General features: G+C 37.8%; 1 protein-coding gene across 1 annotated transcript in view; it reads right to left on the minus strand.

Annotated features, from left to right (window-relative positions):
- IL1RAPL1 (interleukin 1 receptor accessory protein like 1) overlaps window positions 1-12606 on the minus strand; it is a 1180423-nt gene that overhangs the window by 11486 nt on the left and 1156331 nt on the right. Inside the window, exon 9 of the mRNA XM_024569872.1 lies at window positions 6419-6562. Coding sequence (XP_024425640.1) covers window positions 6419-6562 — 144 coding nt within the window. The remainder of the gene's footprint in view (window positions 1-6418; window positions 6563-12606) is intronic.

The following is a 12606-nucleotide window of genomic DNA, read 5'->3' on the forward strand; positions in this document are numbered from 1 at the left end:
GATTATTTTGAATTAAAGTTATTTAAGAAATTGCTAGTTCAAGAACACTCTGATCTCTCTGTCCTTCTAAATGCAGAAGATAAATCTCCCACGTGAAAGATATCCTCCCCACACCTGGAAGAGACTACTTATTGCTCGAGTTAATCAGAGAGAGGCCAAGAATCTGCATAAACAAACCTTGTCCCCTCTTTTCTAATTTACTACTTTATTTAAATTTCTCATTAACGAATACCCAAATTTAACTCCAATTCCTTTCTAATAAGCAGTAACTTTTTTTCTCCTAACAATTTTTCACAAAGTACTGTTTGTCTAAAATGTATAAAAGATGCCTGGTTTGATCATTTCTTTGAGCCTCAATTCATGATCTGAGAATCATATTATGATCCTCCCATTCAGATGTATTCAATTGTTTTTTTCTATTGTTAATCTAGACTTGTGTTAATTTTATTATCTTGTTATTAGTTCAGGCATAAGAACTAAAGAAGGATGGGGGGATTCATGGCCTGTGTCCTGATGGAGAATATCCTTAGATGTCATTAGATAGTTAGCCTAATCCTTCCACTGGAATATCATATTTTCTCAAGGAAAACTTTCCTGTAAGGTTTTTTGGAGGGAACACAACAGAGAGAACATCTTCAAGTTTACAGGATGGGTTACACGCTTGTTTCTTAATAAATGCAAATATATGCAACAGAATTTGTCCAAATTCCCTTTTATTATACTATGGAATCAAGGTGGGGTGGGGGAGTAGCTAATCTTCTCCCATCCCTAACTATTATCATTACCTCATTTACCCAAAGGACCTGAAAATTATGCACGATGCCTTGTCTTGGGTCAGTTCTCAATAGCTGTGCTGGTGTAAAGGCCAGCATATGCCCCTCAATGGAGCTCTTCATGGTCAGATTCTATGGGGGTGGCAAGTTGCAAATATAAGTTGGGCCAACATAGAGGCACGCTTTCTTTCCCCAAAGAATCACAGTAAATTTGTACTGAGCAAGAGAAGTCTGCCGAGTGTAGAGGATACAATGGAGGGCTAGAGAATGAAGGCCAAGAGGGTGGTGTAGGAGGCTTGGACAAGGCAGTTGCAATAAACAGGGAGGGAAAAGTCTATTTTCAAGAGGTTAAATTAACTGACCTTGGTGACTAATTGGAATTGGCAAATGAGGAGAAAGTGAAGCAAATGAGGTAGAGGATGATACAAAAAAATGAGATGTAAAAAGACAGGATGAAAAGAAATTAAGTGTGGAGGATAACTTGAAAGCTGAGTTTGGCTATCTCCAGATCTTTGGGACTTGACTTATATGGTGGAAATAGCCAATAAGTTATAGAAAAAAAATTGATTCTGAGAATTCAGAAAAGGACATTAAGATTTAGGAGTTATTTGTGCATAAAGGCAATTGAAGATAAGGTTGTAAGTATGATCCAAAAGGGAGGTGTTGCTGAATTAGAAGTGCTAAGGCCTGAGTCCAGGGGCAACAACAAAGTGTAAACTTATGTAGGGGGGCAGGAAGTGATGTGAGCAAACCAAGAGAGCAAAGCACTATTATGTTCTATCTTGGAAAAATCAAATCCTTCTAATATAGAACTGATATAGTCAGGTAATGCCTATTGTAATAACCTACAAGGAACTGGCTGAATGTATCTCTGATGCCAAATATTCCCTCCCCTAGTCTGATACAATGGCTGAAATTGTTAAGATTTGGAGTTCTTTAAACCTGGGTTTAACTTTTGTCTTTCTGGTTGTGTGATTCTTTGAATATCAATAACATAGTCAATACTGCATTGTTATTTGATAAATATTCAATAAATGGTCAGTGGATCTGTTATAATTATATCACCATAGTAAGACATTACTTCAAAATATTAGCTAAACTGTCTTTTCTTGTTCTTCTTTACACTCTTTGCCTTTCTTTACTTCCAAAATTATTTTATGTATTCCCATTACAGGGGAGGTAAAAAGGTAGTCAAGGTAAAGAAGACATTGCTCAGCTTTGACTTTCAAGTTACATTTTTTAAAAAGCCAGGTCGACAATATAAAAAGCCTGGGATCTCTTCTTAACACTTATCTTTTCTTCAGAAGATTATAGGACTTCAGGGAGAGCCAGGAAAAATGGGAATTTGATAATGTCAGAGAAATCACTGGAAGATTAGATAATGATTTGACCAAGACAGCATGTGTGGAAGGATCCCAGGGGATGTGACTAAGGTTTGTAGGCATCTAAACCATCAGAATCTTCTATCATTTAGAACATAACAAATAAAAACTACTGGAAATTGATAATTTGGGTAACATCATTCATGTCATTCAGAGCACAAAATAAAACATTCGAAATAGGGTTCATAGATCAAGTGACAGTGGTTTAGGTAATCTGCTCTTTCAAATATCGTTCATTGTGCTAATTGTGCAAGCCACAGTAGCTCTTTAGATAATGAACATAATAAATTTGTAAAAGGTTAAAAATAATATGGACTTGAGACTTCTGGTCAAGATAGTGGCATAGGCAGACATGGCTCGCTTCTTCTCACAACCACATCAAAATGACAAATAAAATATAGAACAACCATCACTCAGAACCATCAGAAATCGAGTTGAGTAGAAGTCTAACAACTATGGAATTAAAGAAACCACATACATCCAGACTGGTAAGAGGAGTGCAGATGTGGAATGGTTCCTAACTGGTTCCTAACTCATGTGTAGTGGACAAAACTTTGGGACGGATATGTCAGGAGCGAAGAGTCCCAGCCCCACACCAGGGCCCCCAGCCCAGGGTCCCAGTGCCAGGAAGATAGGTCCCCACAACTTCTGGCTGCAAAAACCAGTGGGGATTGAGTTGGTGGAAGAAACTCTGGAACCCCAAGCAGTTCCTCTTAAAGAACCCATGCATGGACTCACATACTCAGACTCACTCCCTCTGAGCTCCAGTGCCAGGGTAGCAGCTTGAAAGGTGCCAGTGGTACATAGTAAAAAACTGAAGTGTGTAGCTTCAAGGTGAGCAGAGGCCATTATCCATTTTCTAAACATTCCAACCACAGAACTGGCAAGTGGGTGCCATATCTGAGACTCATTCAACCTGGCTAACACTGTTTGACACACTTTGGAGATCCCCAGAGACTCTGTCACACCCAACTTACAGGCCCACCCAAGCTGCTTTTCCATATGAATGGCTGGGCTTGGCTTCTGCTTCACAACTTCCTAAATCCTCTCAAATAAGCAATAGCTGGTGTCAGTGAGCCTCAGGCCTGGCACTAGCAACAGCCTGCCTAGATTCACAGCTTGGCTTCACCTGGGAATCTCCAAGCCCAGCACAAGTAGCAGCCATCTCAGATTGCTTTATAGCTCAGGCAGAGTGGCAAAACACATGTGAGGGCCGAACTTGGTCTGCACCACCTGGGAAACCCTAGGGCCAGCACATGCAGTGGACAGCTACAGACCACATCACAGCACCACCATCCTGCTCCTATATGGTTGATCCTCCATTGAGGGTGGAGGTTGGTGGTCAGTGGTCACACAGGCAGTCCTTGCAGCTGACCAGCCTAGGTAAATCCCTCCCATTGATCTGCCAATAGTAACCAAGGCAGAACTACAGGAGGAGGGTGTACTCAGCCTACATAGTGGACGCACCTCGAGTACCCAGCTTGGGTGATAGGGGAGGCTGTGCCACTGGACCCTACAGGACACCTACTACATTAGGGCACACTACCAAGATAGGGAGTCAAAGCAGCTCTACCTAATACATAGAAACAAACACAGGGAGGCTGCCAAAATGAGGAGACAAACTAACATGGCCCAAATGAAAGGACAGATCAAACTCCAGAAAAAGAGCTAAACAGAACGGTGTTAAGCAATCTATCAGATGCAGAGTTCAAAACACTGGTTATAAGGATGCTCAAGGAACTTAGTGAGGACCTCAGTAGCATAAAAATGATCCAGTCAGAAATGAAGGATTCCCTAATTGAAATAAAGAACAATTTACAGGGAAACAACAGTAGAATGGATGAAGCCAAGAACCAAATCAATGATTTGAAACAGAAAGAGGCAAAAAACAACCAATCAGAACAATAAAAAAAAAAATCCAAAAACATGAAGATAGTGTAAGCAGCCTCTGGGATAACTTCAAGCATTCCAATATTCGCATCATAGGGTTGCCAGAAGGAGAAGAGAAAGACATTGGAAATTTATTGGAAAAAATAGTGAAAGAAAACTTCCCTAATTTGGTGAAGGAGATAGACATGGCAGTCCAGAAGGCACAGAAAGTCCCAAATAAGATGGATGCAAAGAGGCCCGCTCCAAGACATGTCATAATTAGAAGGCCAAAGGTTAGAGATAAAGAGAGAACCTTAAAAGCAGCAAGAGAAAAGAAGTTAGTTACCGGCAGGGGAGTTCCCATAAGACTGTCAGCTGATGTCTCAAAAGAACCTCTGCAGGCTAGAAGGGACTGGTAAGAAGTATTCAAAGTCATGAAAAGCAAAGACCTACAGGCAAGATTTCTCTACCCAGCAAAGCTATCATTTAGAATTGAAGGGCAGATAAAGAGCTTCCTGGTAAAGAAAAAACTAAAGGAGTTCATCATCACCAAACCATTATTATATGAAATGTTAAAGGGGATTATTTAAGAAAAAGAAGGAGATCGAAACTAAGAACAATAAAATGGCAATAAATACATATCTATCAACAATTGAGTCTAAAAAACAAACAAGCAAACAAGAAGAGCAGAGACAGAATCATGGATAATGAGAGTGTTTTGATGGTTGCCAGATGGAAGAGGGTGTGGGAGAATGGGTGAAGAGGTGAGGGGATTAAGTAGCACAAATAGGTAGTTACAGAATAACCACTGGGATGTAAGGTACAGTATAGGGAATAGAGTAGCCAAAGAACCTATACTCATGACCCATGGACATGAACAATGGTGTAGGGATTGCCTGGTGTGGGGATTGCCTGAGGGAGTGAGGGGTGCTGGGTGGAGGGGGGCAAAAGAGGAGAAGTTGGGACAACTGTAATAGCATAATCAATAAAATATAATTTAAAACTATGGGCCCCGTGTTCAATAAAATAAAGGCTTTGGAAATTGGCCTATTTTCAAATCCCATCTTGGCCACGTACAGTAATACTGTGTTATCTTCCTCAGTAAGACATTTAACTTCCAGGAACCTCAGTTGCCTTATCAGTAAAATGGAGATGATAATGGATCTCAGAATTTTTTGAGGCTTAGCAAGAATGATTTTAAGAATTCCTAGCATGTTGCTTGGTAGCCATTCAATGACAGCTCTGACATTAACAATTTTCTCATATTTCTTTCAAGCCATGGCAAAAAAATTAATACTTTGTATGAATAGGCAAGAAAGTTAGGAACAAAGAACATATAGGCAAATTAGCCCTTAAAATAAAAAAATAGTTTTGCTATAGCACAGACTTCATCCTAATGGAAAGGGGAAGTTAAATAGAGAGGAGTGTTAGGGATGTTGATTAAACTGCTTTCCTTCACAAATCTGACCCTTTATAGTTCTACCCGTGGATTTATTCCAGAGGACTCTGGAAATGTGGTAGTGTGGCCAATTGCTTCATCTTCCTTTGTACCATTTAGTGCAAAACAGATGGTCAGTGAAAAAAAAAGTGTATAAATATGATCAACAATCCTTTATCATCTGCACTATTTATTGTCAACTTGCATTTACTTTCTATATTACAAGTTTACCTTACATATGAATCACTTTCAAATGACCAAGAAGGAAAAAACTTAAGTCCTCTAATAGGTGGTTTAAGGAGCCCAAGAAATTTCCTCTTAGATTATATGCATATTTATGACTGACCAGAGGCAAATAACAATTACCATTTCTATGAAAAATAATATTTACTTATCCAATTTGAGTAAAACAATGTGCTTGTGCAGTTTCCTATCTGTCGGTCCACACTTGGAATGAAAATTATCTTGCCTAAATATAGCTAAATAAACAGGATTGAAAGACTGCTGGATGAATTCTAAAATATTCAGTACAGTTTATTATAACTGATCAGTTTAAACAAGGTACAAATTGAGATTCACTTCAAACTACTAGGCTAGGGAACACAATTAAAAGAGACACTCTTTACCTATACAAAAGTAAAGCTGGCCTTTCAGTACTGATTACGAGGTGAGAGAAAATGAACACTGATAGCATTGTAATCAGCATTTGTAATTCGCAAGTGCTGTGTGGAATACAAGTCCAAAAAGGGTAGGTATTGCTTTACAGTTTTCAGAGGAAAATACCTATTGGCTCCAAAGCATCACAGATATAGTTCCATATAAAAAATGAAGTTATAAACTGAACATGGAAAGATTATAAGAGCTGCTGTCAGTGGTTATGCGGGTAACGTTTCTTTCCCCTTAATGAAACAGTTAAGAATATTCAGAAAAACATTAAAAGAGGGAACTCATCTTACCTCCATCCAACTCCTCAGTCCCAAAATGATTCCTGTAGAAAAGCATGATTTCTATTTTGTAACACTTGTAGATGGTCACCAAACAAACAAGCAGCAAAAGGATAGCACCAAGCCCTCCAGCAAGTTCAACTGTGTACATCAGCTCTAGAAAAAAAAACGCGGGAGAGAATTAGACCATTTTCACATCGAAAATCATAAATTCAACTTGATTTCACAGTTTTGTGCGTGAGACCAGATATGGGCAATGAATCAACACAGCCCCTTCCCCTTTTGCAGGAAAATCTGACCTTTGGGTAACTTTCCAGTTTTGTTTCCTTGGTAACCAGATGAGGTGACATGTGGTAACTGTGTTGCTAAGCAACATTGCTTATGGTGAAAATGAACCTATGTTGGTAGATTGTATTTGGACGGAGAGAATTATAAATACCTGTTTGGAAACTCTAACTTTTGGCTTGCTTGAGTGCAGTAACTCTGAGATACAAACATATCCCTTGTAGGAATTCTGCAAGGTATGCTTCTAGTGTTGGTTTTTGTTGCTATGAAGCTTTTCAGCCAGGATGACTTCTTAACTCACCCAATGTGAATCTTTATCTTTCTCACCTGAGCTGACACCTGGGGACTGGGGCTGAGGGGAGATGAGGAGTGACAAAACACAGTTTCTGAAGGGTAGAGTGGACTGTTGCAGAGTGTTGGGTAGACAACATAATCAATATTGTCTCTTGGCTCTTGCCAGGGGTGATGACTCTTGTCCAATACCTTTCTGAATAAAGCAGCGCCACAGTCTTGGAGGCTGAATGCTTACTAGGGTTGAAGAAGTAGTCCACCTAGTGGAAGTTACAGCAGACTATGTTGGAAGTATTTTCCTCTCACTAAGCTACTTAAAATGTTATTCTTTTTCTTTGTTTCCCCTTTCACTAGGCATGTTACTACATTCTGTCCGAAAAAGAGAGATTTTTCTGGCCATTCATAGTACACAAGTTCTCTTATTCCTACTGAATGTCTACATTACATCAGAACTTATCAGGCAATTTTGAGGATAAAATATCCACTTCTTTTTCCTCCTTTAGAATTCATGGACATTGTAACAAATTCAAGGCTATTGTTATTTAAACATTAGGCTAGAATGCACAGCCTTTGAAACTCACTTCAACTAATCGCCTATGCCTGCAGGCCGTTCTTGATCATCATAGTCCGAATGTTGTTATCGATGGGCAGCCACCTTGAAAACTACTATTTTCCTCCATTATCATTGAAGATAAATAATCCTGAAATCATGGTGCTACAATAATGGTATTTTTGGTTTTGTAATTTAGACTTCACCAGTGGGTTATCGAATTTTGTAACAGTCGATGTAGGCTTAGATTGAGAACGTTAATGTATGATTTTGTAGTGATGACTACTCTTGGGTTACAAGATCATTGCTGAGAGCTCATAATGAATGGGGTGAAATCACCATGAGTGCGGAGCAGTATCAGCGGTAACCAATCTGAAAAGCGTGGCCATCACCGCCTCACAAGGATGTTGTGCGTATGTGTTTGTGTATTTTTTTTGTGTGTGTGTGTGTGTGCTTGCATGTGATGATGTCACTTTTCTTGTGACTGCAGGAAAAACCTCAGCCAAACTTCTCATTTCCTAGTCCTTCATTTCTAATTCAACAGTTTAATAAACACACACACATAACTGCTGTTTAATCAAGTGTGTTTTCCTGGTATTTGAAATTAAAAGGGACATAGAAGAAAATCTTAGAAAAAGTGATTGGATTTTATGTACTTAAGAAAGAAAAATGAAGTGAGCTATTAAATCTTTTAGAGTCTAAGTAAATTAAAATGAAGTATGAAAGGCTGAAAAGTACCTCCAGGAAATTTAATATTTTATACTTATAAATATCAGACAGCTTTATCTGCCGACTTTTGTGAGGGACTACACAAAATAGTACTACAAATGTACCGGGAATGGAATACAAAACGTTATTCAGCATAATGTTTTCCCAATACTGTGTGAACAGAAAGGATAAGTGGGTAGGTAATTCTGTGGGGTACACTGAGTCTTGCTCTCTCAGGATATGTGTTAAACTCCACCACCCATAGAAGCCTGCATAAAACTTATGCCCATAGGCTAATTTATGTATTAGAAAAATCTGCTTTACATTACAGTGAATATGATGGGAGAGATAAGCTGGACTATGCCTTCTTTTAAGATCCATTCTGTTTTCTAATTGAATACATGAAACACTTGGAACGTATTGCTAAAATGTCTTGCGGGAGAAAATAAATGGAAAAGTAATGGAGAACGCCTAACTTCCATTCCCAAACATTGCTAGCGGTAGTGCTCAATGGTCCTACTATATTAAAACATTTGGGGTAGTTTCTAATGAATTTCAATATGAATGTACCGTATCAGCACTAATTATACTCCTAGGTATTTCCAAAGGAAATATAAGCAGAGGTCCACAAGATGTGTACAAGAATGTTCAGAGTAGTCTTATTCAAAGTAGCCACAACTGGAAACAACCGAAATGCTCCTTAACAGGAGATAGAGAACCAAGTGTTGTGGGTCCAAATGATAGAATATACTCAGCAGCACAAACAAAAAAACTACGGATACACATAGCATGTGTGAATCTCACAAAACCATGTTAGGTAAAGGAAGCCAGGAACAAAGTAATACTCTTTGTATAATTCTATTTGAATGAAGTCCAAGAACAGGTCAAAATTAACCATAGTTATAGGAATCACAAAATAATTGTTTTGCAGATGGGTTATGGAAAAAAATTATTGGAAAGAGGCAAAAGGAAACTTTCTCAGGTGCAAGAAATATTCTGTGTTTTCTCGGGTATAGATATACAAGGATATACATTTGTCAACACACAATACAGCGTACAGGTGATGTATTGTACAATTCGTGTACCTGAAACCTGTATAATTTTGTTAACCAATAAATTCAATGAAAAGGAAATAACTCATTGAACTGAATACAAGATCTATGCATTTTATTGGGTTGGCCAAAAAGTTCGTTCGCTTTTTTCCATACACTGGCTCTGCTAGTGCTCAGCTGTCTTAAACTTCTCAAAACAATTTTGTTAGATTGTATTGTGACATCTGCCATATCAGTGTGCATTTAAAAAAAAGACTTATCAAAACTGGTGAATTTTTGTGTGGCCATTTTAATATTGAAGATGGAAGGAAATATACAACATTTTCAGCATATTGTGTTTTATTATATCAAGAAAGGTAAAAACGCAAAGGTAAGAAAAGATTTGTGCAGTGTATGGAGAAGGTGCTCTGACCGAACACATCAAAAGTGGTTTGCAAAGTTTCTTGGTGCTACTGACATTTTTGGCCAAAAAATTCTTTGCTGTGGGGCTGTCTGATGCATTGGAAGATGTATCACACATTAGCAGCACCTCTGGCCTTCACTCACTAGAAGCCAATAGCGAGAGATAGCAGACATACTCAAAATATCCAAATCGACAGAGTTATTGGTGAAAATGGAAAATGTGTCTTTTATTTTATGGGGAAAAAAAGGAACAGACTTTTTCGCCAGTCCAGTATTTTATTAATTGTACTTCAATTCTTTAAAACTTTTTTTTTTTAAAGAGCCATTGTAAGCTCTAACCCAAGGCCTATGTGGGGAGAAGCTCTAAAGAAAGATGGAAGTGGACAGCTGATCTGCAGGGAGCGGTTCTTCTCGGTGCCCCAAGCATGCCCTTGGATTCTGGAGGCATCCCACTGCGCCTGGGCCTCTAGCATGCCTTACACACCTATCTAGTTGAACACATCTTGAAACAATGAACAACTATGCCCGAAACATAATCCTATTAATCTAATAAGCAGAATCTCATTTCTTTGGATGGTATTTATAATACTGGTCTCTATACAATTCTTAAAAACTTTAAAAAATGAATATGTATAAGTTAGAGAACATTTTTATAAAGGTAATTCCTTTTTATTTTCAGGGGAGTACTTGCACAAATGTAAATGGTTCCCATTTCTAGATGTCACGAACTACTAAAAAAGTTTCATATACTATTTACGAGGCCAATCAATGATTAGTGTCTGAAATGTAATGAGGAAAGGAAAGCAGGGTTGATGTGGCTACGCAATTACAAAGTGGCAATTGTGTCACCTGCATACCTCCTTGAAGGTACAAACATGAAAGGCTATATAGACGTAGAGTATGGGCAATAAGCAAGAATAAGTCTTCGGAGCCATACGACAGTCTTTTACTAATAAGAATACCCCAAACCAGTCAAGACAAATGGCATTTAAAAGGAACTATTTGATACCGAAATCCTGAGATATCTCATATTATCCCCGAAACCTCTGTAGAATTACATGCAGAAATATGGTGGTCTTACAATGTCCTTGAAAGTTAGTAAAGCAATGTGTCTTTCTGCACAGTATACACACCAGTGCCTGCTCCTCAGTTACAGGATTTTTATGCAAGAGTAATTTATATGCCTTTACATTATAAATGTGTGTAGGTTGAAAATTTTCCATTTGATTCAAGTTATTTGCATTGGTTTATAAAGCATGTATAAACTCTCCCAAAGAAAACGGTGTATTATATTTAGTTTCCACATTTCTTTTGCTCCAAGCTGAACACTTTCATTAATGAGTGTTACCCTTTATTGCTTATGCATTGCACAAAGATGAATTTATCAGGGGTTAAATCCTGTTACAGTTAACAGAAATGATTGGGGCCCACTTCTGTATTTTATCTTTACATTGAAATGGAACTGCCTTATGACCAAAACACTAATTCCAAAGAATATCTTTACATGACAATATGAGCTGTGTTGCCCCAGCAAATGTCATTTTCCCTTTGAAATGGGATCTGCTTTTCAACTCAAGTTCAAGTTGCCTGGAGTAGCAGCATTTAAAAAATAAAAAGATTCCATTTCAGCACAAGTCAACATCAGAGGATGGAAAGGGAAAGTGCAGACCTTTCAAAATCTGTTTCCCTTTTGTGTTATTTTGTTAAAATGATAGACTTTGTCCCCTTTAAAGTACTGAGACTGAATATTGAAAATTGTAAAGCAAAATCGCTAGGCAAAACCTAAGGGAAACTGGCATTTGGTTAAACACAACAAATGAACAAATGCCAAAGAGTTACATTTAAGGGCACCAGTAGTCATTTAGTTACAGGCAATTAACAATAGTCCTTGGAAAGCTCCAGTATGGGCTAAGGGAAAACACATTGATTATTGCTGCAGTAGTAGCCTGTTTTGGAATAAATTGCTTCAATTTGAAACTAGATTTGCTACAAGCATTTTGAGCAATGACTACAATTTTTTCTTATCAAGACAGCTGGACCAAGCAACCCTTTAAAAGAAACAGCTAATTAAAATAAAGCACATGCCATCTCTTCGTATATTGGATTACATTGCAAATAATAAATGCACTTGGTGTACACTAATCTTGCTACAATTACCTAGTATAGTTTGGGATCCTAATTTTTATTGGCCTATATCTGGTGTTATTGTGTGCAAACTTTTTCTGTTAGGTATCTTTGAACAGGAAAAGGTGTTAACAAAGTTAAATCAAAGTTTATATGTAGTTTTGAACTCTTCGCTTGCTCATTTTGTATCTCTGTCTCTGCCTCTCCTTCTCTCTCTCTCTCCGTGTGTGTGTGTGTGTGTGTGTATTAATTTAAAGTATGACTGAAGATTTTAGGTGAAAATTGCTTCACTCATTGTATAAAGTCCTTTGAAATGCTCTGCCCTGATTTATATGCAGTAAAATGAAAGTTTGTGGGGGAAAATGCATGATAGGCAATATAATGATCCCAGTTTATTCATTAGCTTCACCAAGTACATTTCCTCTTCTTTCATTGTGTTACAAAGAGCTAAACTTTATAAGGATTTATCCATCCACATAAATTCATATGCATATTTATTTCTCTGGAGCAGTATAACTTATTTGTTCCTGGCAGGAGGATAATTATGCTCAACCTACAAAGATATTCAACTCAATTCTATAATACATCAATGCAATTTAGAAGCAGTTATAATTTTTTTTTGGTAACACATTAAGAAGCTGAATTGCTATTCACATAATAGCAAGAAAATATTTTAGAAAGGTAGAAACTAGTATGTAAAACAGCAGTTTTGCTCTTGCAAAAGTGCTTTTTGAAACAAGGCAGGGTATACCTAATAATCATAACAATGCTGATGAAATGAATGTCAC

This window comes from Desmodus rotundus, chromosome X, assembly GCF_022682495.2.
Source record: "Desmodus rotundus isolate HL8 chromosome X, HLdesRot8A.1, whole genome shotgun sequence".
Taxonomy (NCBI): Eukaryota; Metazoa; Chordata; class Mammalia; order Chiroptera; family Phyllostomidae; genus Desmodus; species Desmodus rotundus.